Source organism: Porites lutea, chromosome 2 (genome assembly GCF_958299795.1).
Source record: "Porites lutea chromosome 2, jaPorLute2.1, whole genome shotgun sequence".
NCBI classification, from domain to species: Eukaryota; Metazoa; Cnidaria; class Anthozoa; order Scleractinia; family Poritidae; genus Porites; species Porites lutea.
The window spans coordinates 46,406,645-46,423,847 of NC_133202.1; the positions used below are offsets into that span (position 1 = coordinate 46,406,645).

The following is a 17,203-nucleotide window of genomic DNA, read 5'->3' on the forward strand; positions in this document are numbered from 1 at the left end:
CATCCTTGGACTCGAGCGTACAATGCACGGGGGAGTAAACCTCACCAAAGTAGCCTGCAAACAAGCTCTCCATTTGAGGGATCCGCGTGAAGTCACGCGTGAGCCGCGGCACGCGAAAGGAGATGCGAGCCGCTTCTCCCGCCGTTCTAAATGAAGAAGTTGCTCGCAGGCTATGCCAAAGCAACTTTCATTTGTTTGGTTGCAGATAAAATTTTTTTCAATAGACTCGAGCTAAATAACTACCCACTGAAATCTTAGAATTGTCCATGTTGAGACTGGAATATGTCTATTTTTGTTTTTACAGGCTTTAGTTCTACCACAAGCTATAGCCACACCCACTGGAGGTATCATATTAGACATGTTTGAAAAGCTGAGATGTGACATCGGTCTTGGCTACATCATACTCTTTCTTGTAACAGCTGTCTATTTTGTCCTGAGTGGAATATTTGTCTTCAACATCAAGAAAGCAAAGTAGACAGGGAAATTGTCAGTCTGCGTGCTGACGTCTCAAAGAAATAGGTGTTTAAACGCCAGCCAGCCAACGCCTTTGTGAACAAAACTGCTCGGTTACTGTGATGCTATTTCGGGGTCTGGCTAGCCTGATTCTTAAGCCCCGTTCACACCAAAACGGATATAGAATTTTTTTTCTCTCACCTTCCACATACCCTGCGAGCAGCGGTTTCTCCAGGCCGGACGCCTGGAGAAACCACTGCTCGTAGAGTACCTTCCAAACTAAAACGGTCGGCGAAAAAGGCGTAAATTTTTAAAGAGGCGTTAATAGTCACTTGAGAGCCGAGTCAGCGCCCGATTGGGAAACGTTAACATTCTTTACCAAATCTATGACCGAAATTTATCCGGATTAGCGTGGATGGTGATATTATTTAGAACGCGCTTGGAATGATAATATCCGTTAATATGGACGGAACATTTTCACTCCTTTACTTTTTTTTAGCGTGAATGGTAGACTACGAGTAGTCCCCCATTTGTCCTCAGGGGTAGTAGAGCGAGCGAAAATCACCCAACGCGAGAAAAGGCGACACGTGGAGGGGAGCATATCACCAAAGAAAATTTCTTATGGGAGCCAGACAAAATGATTGTCAAATTTCACAAAATTACATCGTACACGTGAAACTTTCGGAATTTTACCTGTGTTTTCACAGTTCTTGTGAGATTTGCAATTCATTTTCTCGGACGTCCATGCGAAGTTGTCTTTGGTGTTATTACAGATGACTAATTACATATTTAGCCCTTGAAAAATGTAAAAAAGGATGGAATATTCTTTAAATTTTTCTGGTACAAGGTTTTTGTCCACAGAGAATTAAAATTACTCAATTTCCTGGTGGATTCCGTCTTAAAATCTGATGCCACATTCACACCTGTCAACTGAACATCTTTAATTAAATTAGGTTTTAAAAAGTGAAAATCGAGACACGGAATACTGGAACACAGGTCTTCACACAGGATTGACATTCAATAAGTTTTGTAATTTGCACAAATTTGCAATCAACTTAAGTCGGTAAGCAGCTTTAATCAAGGAAACAACGTGTTTTACTAAACAGCTTTTAAACATGTTTAAGCTTTGGTGTGAATGGGGGTTTAGTTTGAAATGGTTCTCACAAGTAAGCCAAGGGATTGAGTGGAAATAAAATAGAAAATGTGCATTCAGTTTTATGGGTTATATGATTAGGATTATTATTTTACAAGAATTTTACACTATTCTTTGTTTAGGCAAAAAATTGCCAGCGTTTTTCTTCATTTTTTAGAGGATAGTTGCTTCACATTTCTCGGGAATGGATGTTAAAGCAAGCCACTTCTGCTGTTAAGTCAACAAAACGTAGCCACACGTGTAAATTCACACTTGTAAAATGTTTTACTGAATTATTGCCAGCGTTGGATAAAGTTTATTGGTGTCTACGTTTTTTACCAAGAAAATAATAATTTCAGCTATTATATTGTATATAAAATTTCAAGAGATGGAAGTAGGGTTTTATTTATTGTTTACATTTACGTCGAACAGTTGATCATTTGTATTTAAGTATCATGTTACCTTTTACATACGGATTTATGGACTGAGATAATTAGATGAATAAACAATTAATGCGATTGTTAGGAATAACAATAAGGCAGATCAGTCCTGAGAAGATAAACAAGAATATTTATATAGGTACAGAGCACAGTATAAAAAATTGAGGTGCATTCAACAGGCACAGAATTTTGCAATCGTTTCTCCTATTAGGATGATGGTTGCATGTAAATGAACAGGGGCACCCATCGAGAATATAGTTCAAAACCACTTAAACATAGCATTGTTGAACGTATTTTAGTATTTAAACGGTAGATATAGGCATATTTTTATCCCCTGAAAATTTTTCATCTGTTCAGATTTCGTAGCTGAAAGTCTAGTGATCCGAAAATTATAGAGATCAAAACTTACCTTTGCGAAAATTTCAGCCAGAAAAAAGGCTCCCGAAAAATTCCAGGTGACTTTGTTAGGGTAAAAATCCGTTGAAAATGGGCAATTATACCATTTTTTAGATGTTTGAAAATCCTAGGAGAGGCAGGCAAGCAAAAATTTTTCAACAAATGTTTCGAAAATTCTAGATCTCAAATCTTCTTCCGAACAGATATTTTCCGAAAATTGACGTTGGGTGCCCCTGAATGAAGTTATATTTCAGTAATGAAATGCCCCCCTCTCTTTCCCACCCTACATGTAACATTACTGCACATGTTTAAATTTAATACTGACTTAAAAAAATAATGACACACATGAATCTCACCATAGATTTTATTGCATTAGATGAGCCCATGCAATGTCTACATTAGTGTGAGCACCAGGACCTTCCTTGAAACCTCCAGTTAACTGAAAGCCAAGATTATCTCCTGATAGAAAAGCAATTGTTCCGGCAAAAGGTTTTCTTTCTTTGTGTATCATAAACTGGTGGCCTCCATTCTAAGAAAAAAAAAAGATGCAAATAATGAATCATTAGGTAAGATGGTATTATGATAAAATGTTACAATGTCATTGATGCAGTTAAAAGAATTTTTCTTATTTCAGGTAATGAATTTTCAACCTATATCAATTCACAATTTTCTTTTTTTTACCAATCCTGTCTTTCCTGTGGTGACAACATAAATTATTGGGAGTCAACCCAATTGAATTTAAAGTTTTGTGGACTGCGACCGGATTGTACACACTGTATCTGTTTATGAATGTCAGAATATCTTTTATGTTTCTGGCTTAGTCTTGTAGCAAAGTTGTTCATTTTGCATAAGTATTGTTTCAATTTCTCTTAAGACGGCTGTAATACCCAGGAGAAATGAAAAACAAAGGTTACGCAAAATTTTGGGGGGCAAATAAGGTGCATTATGGGAGTTGTGCAAGTGGTGAATAAAGTTGTTCTTTGAGTGAGGGGCCGAATTTTATTTTCGTACTTTGTTTTGTAGTAAGGCCGACTTCCGTTCGGCAAATTTAAGCTCTGAGGTAATTTTTTTCAATGACTTTGTGAGGGTAGCCTCCAGGCGTGTGAGTTAACTGAGTAGTTTACTCCTGTTGAAAGGTCTTCACCTTTCATGAGACCTTTTGTGATCTTTTCTTAAGCTGAGTCTCGTGCGTGCACTTCCCAGATCCGAAGTGTTCTTTGATTGGTCTAGGTTTTTTACCTTTTTTACCACTCGGTTCAGCAGACGTTTGTGGGGCAAGAACCTCTAAGAAATTCTGCGTGGAAGGCTACAATTTGCATTGTTTTACGTAAGAATTTTAGAAGGCCAATATCCAACATCTTTATGTGCTAGATTACTGTGTGATAACGCGAATTCCCTCACGTACGAACCACGAAAGTCCTACTCTTTCACGTGCAAACTGTTTGACTGTACATCTCACGCAGACTGGCTTTTCACAGTAAATAATAGTAAGTTGACCGTATGAAGACCTCTTTAGTTTTGTAACCAGTGCCTTAAGTGAAGACTCTTTTCTTTAACTTATAACACTTGTAGTATCAAGTCATCTAAGTAAAAGACTGTTCCATGAAGTAGAATTGCACGTGGCAACCTCGTGAATAATGATGATGCAATCCTCTACAACGATGATGAAAACAGTAACATTTCTGAGCTATTCGGTATTCGAAGAACCACATTATCTTAAGAAACCTTCGAGTCTTCCCTCTAAGCAATGTTTGGTGAGTTGATATTTATAGTATTTTAACACTTTGTTTATTTCGCCCAAGATGTCCGAAGGAAAGACAAAGAAAAGTGAACCTATAGTATGAGGATCGACGAAACTGTGGGCAGCGTCTCGTGTTTTCATCAATGTACAAAATAGTCTAAATTTAGGATTAAAATAGTAGATTACTGGTACGGTTACACTGAAGCATTTAAAATAGCTCAAGCATGCTCGTTAAACGTGCCTATGTTTGCTAATCACTAGTAGTTTGGAGCAATTCTCAGAGTGGGTCTATTAGACAGGGTGGCGTTCATTAGAGAGGGGCGTCTAACAGCGTAGAGGTGGCGTTTATTAGATAAGAGGCGTTTATTTGGAAGTGGGCTTTTGTTAGGTCACTTTCTGCATAAGCGTTTTAAAAGATGTAGCACAAGCAAAATTTTGCCGTATGAAGATTCTTCCCCAGTTTCCAAAAATATACGCGTCCTCACGTAGCGTATTAGAATCGTTTTCGCCTGTCCACATGAAAATGCTAAAACGATGGAAATCCCTTACAAAGCATGCGTAATGCTAGTAGTATAATTTTATAATGTTCGATGTTTGACATCAACCTCCGTTTTCATCCATCCACTGTAAACGAGACGCCGGCTTTTTTAAAAACCCCCACTATGGGGACCGTTTTTGAAAACCTACGCTTTTGGTGCCCGAACACGCCCTTTACGTGTGGACAAAGGCTAAAACGGAGAAAACAATCATGGTATGAAGTCTTCAGACCATGACTCTGGCAAGGTCGCGGGTGTTCTGGCAAATTGGCCAACACTCTCATGTAACATACTGTCTATGTGAATTACAGCGCTATTGTTTACAGTCCAGCGCAGTTCAAGAGCTAAAACGACAAATCGAAACAAAGAAACGGTGAAAAGGGACGACCGCGATACGACGGAATGATAAATGGAACGACAAAACGAACTAACGAAGTGAAAATAGGAAAACGCTCACCACGACTTCACTGATGAAAATTGAGGGTGCCCTACTTTTAAAATATACATACCATATTTGCAAAGAGTTGTGCCCAAACCGCTTTTCACGCAATCACCCATGCTTTTGTCTCTCACTCTTGTCATATTTAATCTCCTCCAAAGTTCCTTTTCATCGCTCTTTTAATCTAGCCCTTGGCGTACTCGCCAGTTTCTCTTGTCATAATTACAGACCTAAATGCGTTAGCGAAAAACAAAAATCAAGCGAATGATGAGTAACATAAAGTGGATTCGGTTTCCTGAAAATGTTAAGCTCCTTTGTTTTCCTTTAATGGAAAACTGCAAAACTTCTGAAAACAGTGGAACCCCGCTCCACGGACGCCCGTGTACAGCGGACACTTTCGTTTGTCCTGGCGAACAGCTCATATGTCTTCTCTAAAATAAACCCGCTTAATACGGACAACGGGTCATTCGGAGAACATGTGCAAAGTGGATGGCAGCAATTGCGTTTACATAGCAACGGCAATGAGAAGTGTTCCGTAGCAGATCGTTCCCTTACACGTGTCTTTTCAGACTCCTTGTCTCAAAGAAATAACCGGCCATTTTAGACTCTAGTCATGAAAGCTACCAAAATTTACTCATTTCAGGAATGGAAACGTTAATCTCTGATACTAACCTTCAACTTCAAAACGTGGGCTAAGTGCAAAACTTTTCAGGTGATAATGAGTTTCATTTGCATGAGAATTAAATTTCATTTTCATAGCAATGGCTTCGCACGGAAATAAAGGCCAGAGGAAACTCCTGTTATATATATATATATATTTTTCATGATTATATGTCCTATTTGACAGTGAACTGTCGCTCAAACAAGGTCCTTTTTTCAATCCTGGACTCTGTCGTCTAAAACTCGTAGACCCGTTTTTTGCCCCACATCTAGGAATAAAGCAAATTAACCAAATCCATATACTCCCCCACTAAAAAAAAATCGACGAAATCAAGATCATAGGCTCCTGATAAAAGTTATTACATGTAATTTACTAAAAGAGATTGAATAATAAGAACAACATCACGCAATAGTTAAAGAATACATAGAACATTCATAAAAGTGAAAAATAAAAACGTACATGGTAATCTGTGTCCAGAGAGATCTCCTTTCCACGCACCGCTGTACACAATTCACTGGCCTCTTCCCTTGTCATATGAACCCCAGTCAGGAATAGGTGAGTCAGCTTAGAAACACTACTGAGATGCAGGCTCAGTTCAGTGATCCCATGACCCAGTGGGTTTTTGGATAGGTTAAGCTTCTCCAGTTCTGGTACATCCTTCAGTGCACGTGCTACAGCTGTGGCTTCCTCTTCACCCATTTGTGTATCGCGCAAGTTCAGCTCGGTCAGGTGAGGAACACTGTGCAGGTGCTGACATAACTCACAAATACCCCGACCTAGCTTGTTGCAATGCAAATCAAGGACCGTTAAGCGAGAAACATTATGTAAACTACGGGCTATAGATAAGACTTCCTCTTCACCCATCTGTGTTTTAGACAGTCTCAGCCCAGTCAGATGAGGCATACTGTGTAAGTTTTTGGCTACATGAATAAGCCCACGACCAAGAGGGTTTCCTGATAACCTCAGCACTTGTAAATGTACCAAATATTTGAGTGAAATGGCAAGTAATTGGAACTCTTTATCTTCATTTGCCATGTCACGTTCCGCACTGCAGAACCTGTTATCTGACAAGTCAAGCAGTCGTAGCTTGGGGGCCTGATGTAGTGACCTGGCGATTTCAGAGACACAAGCAGTTGTTAAATTTAAGTTATTGAGTGTTAGCCTGTAGAGATTGTCCGTAAAATAAGCGAAAACCTCAGGAAAACAACGTGTCAACACACCAGGGTAGGTGTTTCTACGAGAAAGTGCACGAATAAACACCACTTGAGGTCTCTTGAGAAAAGCTAACAAACCATTCACATTCACACGTTGTAAACCAGAGATACTCGAAATCATAAGTATAATCTCCCTGACATATGATAGAGAGTGCTTCTGAACCCGACGTGATGTTGTTGTTGTGCGAATAGACGGCATTTCAAGAGAAGTCTGTGGAGACTCTGATGATGTTAGTACTCTGGGTAGTTTTAACTGGTTCAGCATCCACTCATTGACAAGGACTAGGCAGAGAACCATTTTTTGTTCTTCTTTCTTTAGGCAGAAAGTATCTTCACTAAAAGCGTGGCACATGCATTCATTCACAGACCTGGTTTCGCCATAACAAGTTACAAAAACAGCTTTTAAATCACACATCATGGAGAAGATGTAATGATTATCCCCGTATGAGCTTGAATTTTCGAACAATAAATAGTTCGGTTTACATGAATTTAAAAACTTCAATACTTTCTTTTCGGCAATGCTACGTCGCTGATCCCTGCCTACCACTACAACACCGTGAACACTGTTTCGGAACAGTGGAGACACAGCCTGCATGTATGCGACCGGGCAGAACTGAAAGTAATCCAAACACAAGGTACAAAATTTTCTTTGACCCTCTGGCAAATCTTTAGTGATAGGCGCCTCGGCAAAGTTGTATTCTGTCAAACCTTCTTTTTCTCCTACCAACTGAAGAAGACTAAATACAGCTTTAGCACTTTCTTCTGACCACTGCAGCATGAACACAAGAATTTCCTTCACTTTTGAAACTTTACTTAGTGAATCGATGCTTGACAAACAGTCTGCCTTTCCATCCTTGAGACCTGCCTCGTGCATTATAAACCAGGCTGCCAAGAACTCTTGAATTGACTTGTGAAGAAAACAGACAATCTCATCAGGAGATGCACTAGACAGCTTAGAAATCTGGAAAAGACCAGAACGGATCATTGTTTCGCTCAGTATTTTACTTTCGGTATGAATCTGATTGAGGGGAAAATAAAGGGTTCCCTGTAACAGAGCATCTAGAGCCAGCTTTCCAATCTTGGTTAACTCTTCTCTGTAGAATTCAACGACGTTACTGCTCCTTTTCATACTTTTGCCCGACTCCTTTAAGGCCATTTGATAAAGCAGGGTCTCCACAAATCTCTCGTAGAGCTCTAGCTTTGATTTGGGCAATCCTTTACATTGTCGATCTCTCCAAACTAGACACATCATTAGCAAAAGCAATGGAAACTTCGCTATATGCCAAATCTTCTCTCTTCTTAAGTACTCTACAAGTTGCGAAGCTTCTTTTTCACCATCGACATACTTGCTGGCGAATTCTATAACTTGCTCTTCAGTATCAAAACCTATGATCTCCAGTTGGACGTCACTTGACCTCCTCACCTTGTCAATCTCTGTTAGTCGGGTAGTCATAGAGTGGTTTTCGTTTGAGTGTCGTAAAACCAAAACCAAAGTAATTACTCTGGCCAATCACATAGGACACAGACAATACATTGAACCAATCAAAACTCGAAGTAATTACATGTGGCTGACGCAAAGCGCGGGAAAATGCATGCGAGCGCGTCACAATTGGCTTTGGTTTTACTTCTGATTGGATGAAAAGGTGGCGCGAATCTTTTAAGCCAATCGCATCGTGTAGAAAGTGCAAAACCAATTACTTTTCGACACTCAAATGAAAACCGCTCTAATAGCACAGCAATCTCTAAGAAGATCTCTTTCCCTTATACGGTCGATGGGAGACGAGGCTCCAGCATGGTACTCATCATAGCCATCTAGGACTAGTAACACTTTATCTTGGTTCTGAAGGATATAATTATGCAGGTCCTCAACGGTGATCGAGTCATCGGCGGCCAATAGTTTGGAAGCCTTTAAAACAGCTCTAAAGTCTTCTGAGCCACAAACATCTCGCAACCTAATCATCAACAAAACATCGAACTTTTTCAAGATTTCTTTTCGGCCATTTGCCCAGTCGAAAGCAATTTTTTGAGAGAAAGTGGTCTTCCCTATCCCAGGTCTTCCATAAATAAGGATTCGTTTGGGGTTTGGAAAGCGATCGGTGCCCTGGAAAATCTCGCCGTAGTCCTTGAGTTTCTTCTGACTCGTACCACGGGGAGTCTTATGATCTCTCAGCCATGAGAGATTCGTGTACACCTCATCAATGTGCACCCTGTCATCTGGGTTCCATGGAGTGATTTGTACCATGTTTATCATGAGTTGTAGAATGTCTGCAGCTGATCTTGACACCGCTTTAGGTCGAATGGTTTGGAAGCTCGAACTGTTCAAAGAAACATAAATCATTTGATGAGAAAGGAGGCTTCTACCAAGTACTATTACAAGTACATTGCAATAAAACTACACTAATTATTGACATGCTTCACGTTTACTGTTCAAAGTATCCTGGCGAAATAAGACATAAATTTTAATTAGAGTCAAATTGCTGAATCATGAACCGGGAGTTATTTTATCAATGAAGTAATTACATCTGTTAACAAAAGCGTGTTGCAGAACTAAGTAGAATAGAGTAAGGATTTCGAAAACCATAATTATGACACTAACATTACCATCAAAATGAGGCCAAGAACGAAAAACAGCAGGATTGCCCAGGATATGCTTTACCAGAGAAGCCGCCATCACACTGGCACAGGAACACCAACTCTCTGTAGTCATGTGAGCACCATCTGCAAAATCAGCAATTCCTTTAACCAGCAGCCACTCAATCTCACTGTCAAATGCAGCCGTAAAAATGCCTGCAACAAAATAGTATTATAATCCTTAATGGAAAGAAGAAAAAGATAAAGGTGCATTGTTACTGGCCCACAAGCCCAACCAGGCAGAGCTTAACTCAGCACTTAAGGGTAATGCTACTCTGACCTGGAATAGCCTACATGGCAGGTATTTAAAGAGAAAAAGAAAGGGCGAGTTACGGTCTGCGAGTACGTAAAGAGCGTTCTCCGCACCTTCAGTTTATTCCTCTTCTTTTTTCCCTTACAAATGCCTGCCACATAGGGTACCCCCTAGAGAAGATAACATTCTACTGCAGGGTCATAGCGGAGCTCCTTGCGCGCGCAGCCCCATAGCTAACAAAATTTACGACATCCCGTCTGTACAGACGCTGAGGGAGGGGGAAGCAAGTCAGACGTCAGCCCGTGGGGGGAAGAATATGTTATAGCTGAGGTGAAATTTTGCATTTCAAGCACCTCGCTCGTTTCGGCGGTAAATCTGGCCGCCCGGACTTTTAGAGAGGAAAAAACAACAACAACAACAACAACAACAAAAACATTTTTCTACTAAATTTCAACGTCTACATTAACAGGGAAAGAGCTAGAGCTAGAAATAAATAACAACCGAGGCCAATTTCGTTAGAAGAAAAACATGAAAATTATATAGAGGCGGTTAGAAAATGAGAAATACAGCGGCTACCAAAGTGAAAATGAGTGGCAGTGAAAATAACAGAGTGAACCGGACTACAAAATATGATACATTTCCTCCATAAAACATGTAAATAGATAGTTAAAAGAAGTTTTCACGTTCTAGTCGTGTAAAACGACGGCAAGGAAATGTTCAAAAAGTGTGCTGCACGTGCAAAGTTGCAATCGTCGTTCTCGTTGTTTTCACCTTGTCTTTAGTATTACTCAATTTTATGTTTTCTTTGAGGAAATTACAAATATTAAAGAGAGCTTCGCTTCTAGCCCTGGCTAAATCTATGTATTATACATTGTACAACAGCACGTCGCCGGTATCTATTTACACACCTGGGTGAAGAGAAACAGAATGGAACATAAAAGTTTCTTGTCTAATTGAAAAACAATGCAACACCAAGGTTTACACCTGGACCTGCAGATGTTCAGGGTGTAAGACTGCTTGGCGTCCCCTCCCCCACCAGCGGGAAAGGAGAAAATACATGAAATTTTGCAGCATATTACGTTAACAATATATATGTTGTGGTTTTCCTTGGTTTAAAATTTTTCAAACCAGTATAATTTTTACTTTCCTTTGTCTAAAATCAATTACCATAATCAAAGAAAAAGAAAAACAAAAATTAAACTAGTTTGAAAATTTTAAACCACAACATATACACCACTGGCTGTACATAGTAACCTTCATAAGTAGTGACTAAATCATTAATTATTTTATCAAAACCATTCTTCACATGAAAAGCTAGGGACATAAAATAGTACTTATGTAAATGTACATTTTATTCATTCAACAGCCTACCCTAGAGATGTTGAGTGATGGTTTTGACAAAGAGGCCATTCTGCCAGTGCCAGGCATGCATATTAAGCGCGTCATGATTGAATACAAAAGAATCCCAGTGTTCTCCCTAGGATTTTGGAAAGTCCAGGGGCTCTTCTGACTGAGATTTTTAACAGTGTTTGTAAGAAGCCTGCTGTAGCCAGAATAAAATTTAATGAAGACTTGGGAATTTAATTTCAGTTGTTCACTTGGTTAGCAAGTAATTGTTTTTTTGTCTGTTTTTCTGAGCCCCCTAAATGGCAGCTTCTTTTCTTATAATCAAAGTCTTCTTCTGATTTTCAGTGTTTGGAATTAATCGATTTTGGAAGATTTGGTATCATTTTAGGTGACTCAACTTCTTCCACCGGATTTTCATCACTTTTCTGTCTCTTTTCCACAGTAAAAAAAGAACTCAATTTGTTTTGATAAGCTTTTCCATTTTGTTCCACATGTCTTGGGTTGACTTGAGTTTTCCACTGTGATTTGTGACACTACATAAAATGTGAGAGCGGGAATTTCAGTTCTTACTCCATGTAAGCTCCTTGAAGGGCCCTTGTGTTTCTCAGACAATTTCAAGATGACTGCCGTTCGTCCAAACAAATACATCACAGGTTTATTCATCCAACGGTAAATCACTCTTATATACAATTATTAATTCCAAGAAAAGAAACAAATGAAAACACCAAAGAAAATGTTTCATCAACGTTGTTGCGTGATTTTGTCTCTGAAGTTCCTACAATCTTGGACAGAATAACTGGAACAGCAAACCCCCATTCCCCCCTACATGTATATCAAAGATGAAGCCATGCAAAAGCCAAAACGCGCCATTTTCCCATCCCCGATTTTTTTGGGGGGAGGGGGAGGGGGGTATAAATTTCCCATTTTTATTTATTTTGTCCAAGATTCTAGTTCTAGATGTCAACATAAGCTTCCATTGGGATAAATCTTTGGTTTTTAAGCCAGGCGGCAACGATTTTCCAGTGAATTAAGCCAGGCGGCAAGCCTAGCCTTAAGTACCTGGGGAGAACACTGAATCCTGCTGGAATTTCAAGCAGTCAACTAACCTTCAGCTTCCATCTCCAAGGCAACTGCCTGGGGATGAAGCTCAGCAAGTTGTTTACGTCGCCACTCAGCACTGACAAGCTCTGGGCCACTAAGAAATTCACCACAGTGAATTTTGACTTCATGATCTTCAGAGTTCTTCAAAGGTGCCTGCCAGCCATCTGCACAATTCTTGATAAGATTAAGAAAGCGTTTGCTTACATAACTCCTCATACCAGTTGATTGCTCTTGGTTATTTGTTACTACTTTGGAAGCATACGTTGCAACTTTAGCTGAAACAACAACATCTCCCAGTTGAGTCCTCTCAGAGCTGCAGAGACCACTGCATATCCCAACAGAAATGATTGCCTTGGGTTTTAGCACAGTAACTGCATTCTTTGCAGTAATCAGGGCACTACCTGGACCAACGCTGCCTCTTTCACATTGCAGCAGTGCAACTTTCACCCTATCTTCTTGATTTTCATCCACATCTTCAAAGTAAACGTAACCAAGGTCATCAAACCACCATCTGTATGGATCTTTTAACTGTCGGTAACAAGCCAAAAACTCATATTTTTCCACTGTCAGTAACACAATTTCTACAGGCAGTTGTGGTTCCTTTGCTCTTGTTGTAATATCACTCACAGAAGGAAGATCAACACTAAGAAGAGGTGGGCAACTGTTGCCAGCCTCAGAGCAGTTAGCAGCGTCGTCTCCTGAAGGTTTTGGCACATCCATTACTAAACTGTTTGAAAAGGAAAGAAAGTGCAAGAGAGCAAAATATATACATGTAAGCAATTAATACATATTTTAACACATTTGCCCCTGAACTGCCCATAACTGCCCATGTGGATCCCCATCCCTTCTACCACTTGTGATGTTAACAATCAAGGACAGTTTTGTCAGCAAACTTGTGAAGAGTAAAGAGATCTTTCCAACCATACATGTACCAGGATGAGCGAGATTCGGTCAAGAAGGCAGGGGAAAAAAGCAAAAAACCATGCAATGTTGATGCAAAACTTCCCATGAAAATCTTGCTCCCGTACCCACCTACCTCTTTCCTAAAATCCTTCCCAAAAACATTTCTTACCAAAATGTAGCCTACTAAATGCCCAGCAAAAGAAAAAACAAGGTAAGAAAGCCTGAGAGGAGGGGAGGAGAGAAAAAGAAGAAAGAAAAGGTCAAGACCACTGTGTCATTCTTAAACCCAAAATCTACATGTATCTTGAAATTTTGGTTTCTGCACCTTTTAACATCGCAAGCTAATATTTGCATCTGGATTAGAAGACCACGAAGTGTACAGTGTATGAGCTGTAGCAGCTTTGTGGTACATGTACGTCTTAGCTCTTTATGCAGACCGTGACCAGAAAACCGTTTGACTACAGCTGTTGCTTCAAAATGTGTTTTTCAGCAAAATTCCAAGGGGAAAATACATGCAAGTTAATACGCAAAGAGAGGGGAGCAACAAATTGCTTGTTACAATATGCTTCAATTTCATGTACATTCAAGGCATACTACTAGTTTTTAACAGTTTTTTGACAAGCCTTATTCCCTTTTAACTACTGGTAGATTGAGCGAAAATTATATTACATTTACAGTGTATATATATCGTAAGATAACAGTATACAAGTCAGTTTTAGGACAGTTGTTGCCTTTTTTTCTGATTCTATGAATGTGTGGAAATTCTTAGATTCACACTTCTATGCATGAAACAGTAAGTTTTTTCTATTTCACTACAGAGTTTGCTAACTACAAAGTTTGGGCATTGCTACTTCCCATTTTTTTGTTAGCCTGTCACATGATCCAAGATAGAAATCTGATGTGAAAAACATGCAGGGGACTAACAGCCTGGCACATTAGTCCAAAATAGTGTTAAATAATTATTCTGTCAAACTAAATCAAAATAGTTTCAAACAAAATCCACAGACTAAAAGTGCTGCTTCTAGCTAACATATCAATCCATTTTGTTTTAGCGTTAACTGATAGTACATAAAAGTGAAGAATGATCATTGAAGTAAATTTTCCAATTTAAGCAATTGGAAAGAAGAAGCCTGAAAAAATCAGGGCTTCAACGGGATTCGAACCTGTGACCTCCACGTTATAGGTGCGTTGGGTTCCAATCGTGTTGAAGCCCTGATTTTTTTTTTTCAGGCTTCTTCTTTCCAATTGCTTAAATTGGAAAATTTACTGCGATGATCATTCTTCACTTTCATCTACAACCGCAGTTCAAAAATGAATTATTTCATATATACTTCACATGATAGTACACATTTTATTGTTATCTGTGTTCTCCAATACCAGAATGGTCAAAGTCCATACAACGCAGAACTGTAGTAATTTTTCACACCATGCTCAATTTAAAGTGTTTAATTATCTTAACTAAGACCACGACATTTACACAAAAGATTGATTGTCAAAAAGGTGCGCGCAATAGGGTTAAAAATTGAGAGTGCTTTTTGCAAAAATAGTGATGCAATGTTGAGAGTATAATGAAGTGTTTGAAAACAATACATTAATGTAAGAGACCTTGTGGAAAATTACAGATCTATTTCACTTCTGTCTATTGTGCCAGGAAAGTGTCAGGAGCATATACTTCATACTGCAATTTATTCCCATGTCTCTGGTTACCTATCTGATTGGCAGCATGGTTTTGTTAAAGGGAGATCTACTGCTACACAACTAATTTTGACTCATCATAAGTGGGCGAAAACACTTGATGAGGGACGCCAAGTCGACGTAGCCTTTTTAGACTTTTTTAAGGCTTTCGATCGTGTTCCCCATAATGTCTTGCTGCACAAGCTTTGTAATCTTGGAATATCTGGGAATTTGCTGAACTGGTGTAAAGACTACCTTAGTAACCGAACACAGAGAGTAGTCATAGATGGTTATTCTTCCTCTTTGTTGGAAATCACTTCCGGTGTACCACAAGGCTCTATCCTTGGGCCATTGTTTTTTGTAATCTTCATCAGTGATTTACCAGACGTAGTCTGTTCTGACAATACCATTTCACTGTATGCAGACGATAGTAAGATGTTTAGAGTAATTGACTGTGATGAAGATCTGATTTACTTCCAGCCAACATAATCAGATGGACTTCAACACTAAAAAGTGTAAGATCATGAGAATCACTAGGAAACAAGTACCCTTTACTAACAGTGTGCATATGAGTGATACCGTTCTTGAGAAGGTTAAAGAATTTAAGGATCTCGGAATATTGACTTATTGCAGTACTGTTTATCCTGGAACTCTCATACTGACATGATTACTGCTAAGGCAAACAGAATTATGCTGGGCCTAAAAAAAAGAACGTGCAAGGATCTCAAGGATACAGCCACTTTAAAGACCTTGTTTTGTTCCCTCGTCTGATCTAATTTGGAATACTGTTCGGTTGTCTGGTCTCCCTTCACAAAGAGAAACATAGACAAACTTGAAAGAATTCAACGTAGGGCAACCAAGTTTATTCTAAAATCCAATGATCAATACGATATTCGTTTAAGAGAACTCAAGTTGTTAACCCTTGAATAGAGACGTTTCTTATTTGATGTCACTTTTTTGTTTAAGGCCCTCAATGGCTATATGGATGTGGATTTTTCTCAACTTTTGGATTTTTATTGTCAAGAGGATCGCTACTCGTTTCGACACTTTGATATAAATAGATCTTTAAAGAAGAGATTTGCGAGGACAAATGTACTTAAAAACAGTTTCTTTCATAGGATAGTGGATAAATGGAACATTCTGCCGTATGAGATCCGCTCTGCTTCAAATGTCTACATTTTTAAATCCAAAGTTATGAAATTTTTATTGCAATGTAAATAATATTTAGCTTGTATTTTTTTTTAAAGTAATAATACTACTACAGGTAGTGTTTTTTTTTTACATATATACATACATATATATTTTTTTATATTTTGTATCATAATGTATCTTAAATAAGGTGATTTGTTTTGATATGGGGTCGCTGTAACTCTTTTACAAATCGTCCTCATGGCCTTTACCTTACTTACTGCCATTAAATTGTAATAAATAAAATGTTTACAACACATTACAATGCTTGCGTAATATGAGTTACCGGTAAATAGCACTTTACAACATGTTTTTATTAATTCCCTTGTGCTGATAAGTTTATGCAAATAGGGTCACATTTTACCTTCAACCATATTTATTGTCCTGAAAAGGATAATTCCACATTTCTTCAAAAGCTGTATATTTTTGTCACGTCAACTGAGTCCCCAGGGTCCTCTCAGGCTTCTAGGTCAGTGGCTGGTTACCAAGAAACTGACTCTGGAGAACAACATCAAATTTTTTGCACAAAGGAAACCTGCAAAAAATGAAAGCCAGTGAATGCCATGTACACATTTTTTATCAAATTGAAATCCACATCTACAGTGCAATTACTGACAAGTAGTGAAGTCTTAACTGCAGGAATTAATACATGTACCGGCCCTGCTACATGTATTTTAAAGTAAGCCCTAAAATGGGTGGATATGTGGATATGAGGATACTCAGTCACTACATGTATATATGTATCAGTGTATCCGTGAAACCACTTTGTCACTCTATATCTGCATATCCACTTAGTAAGATATCCTTTAAATAATAGACACTGAATCCACTACGATATGCACTTAAAACAGCATATAAAGCACATAGTATGTCGATTTGTCATTCTTAAAGCCCCTGAAGGAAGAAGAGCAAATAAAAGGGACAACTACGAATCTGCATTTCCAGCTTTTTCAGGGATACAGCTTCAAAGCAACAGGGTATTCTGCAGTTACTCTGTATGGACCTTCTATTTCACAAATGAAATGCACTTAGTTTTATTTCCCGGCCAGTCTCTCACCCTCTCTCGCAGCTACGGACACTTTTTTATACACTGT

The 17,203-nt window shown here is 38.9% G+C and overlaps 1 protein-coding gene and 2 pseudogenes across 3 annotated transcripts in view; 2 read left to right on the forward strand and 1 right to left on the reverse strand.

The window, feature by feature from the left end:
- Positions 1-3,409, forward strand: part of LOC140928812 (uncharacterized) — a 19,025-nt gene extending 15,616 nt beyond the window's left edge. For all 3 annotated transcript variants that reach the window (XM_073378592.1, XM_073378594.1, XM_073378593.1), the window contains one exon: positions 305-3,409. In XM_073378592.1, coding sequence (XP_073234693.1) covers positions 305-475 — 171 coding nt within the window. In that variant the 3' untranslated portion in view covers positions 476-3,409. The remainder of the gene's footprint in view (positions 1-304) is intronic.
- LOC140928814 (NLR family CARD domain-containing protein 4-like) lies at positions 2,813-16,638 on the reverse strand (annotated as a pseudogene).
- LOC140926310 (uncharacterized) lies at positions 15,415-16,142 on the forward strand (annotated as a pseudogene).
- Positions 16,639-17,203: the final 565 nt, after the last annotated feature.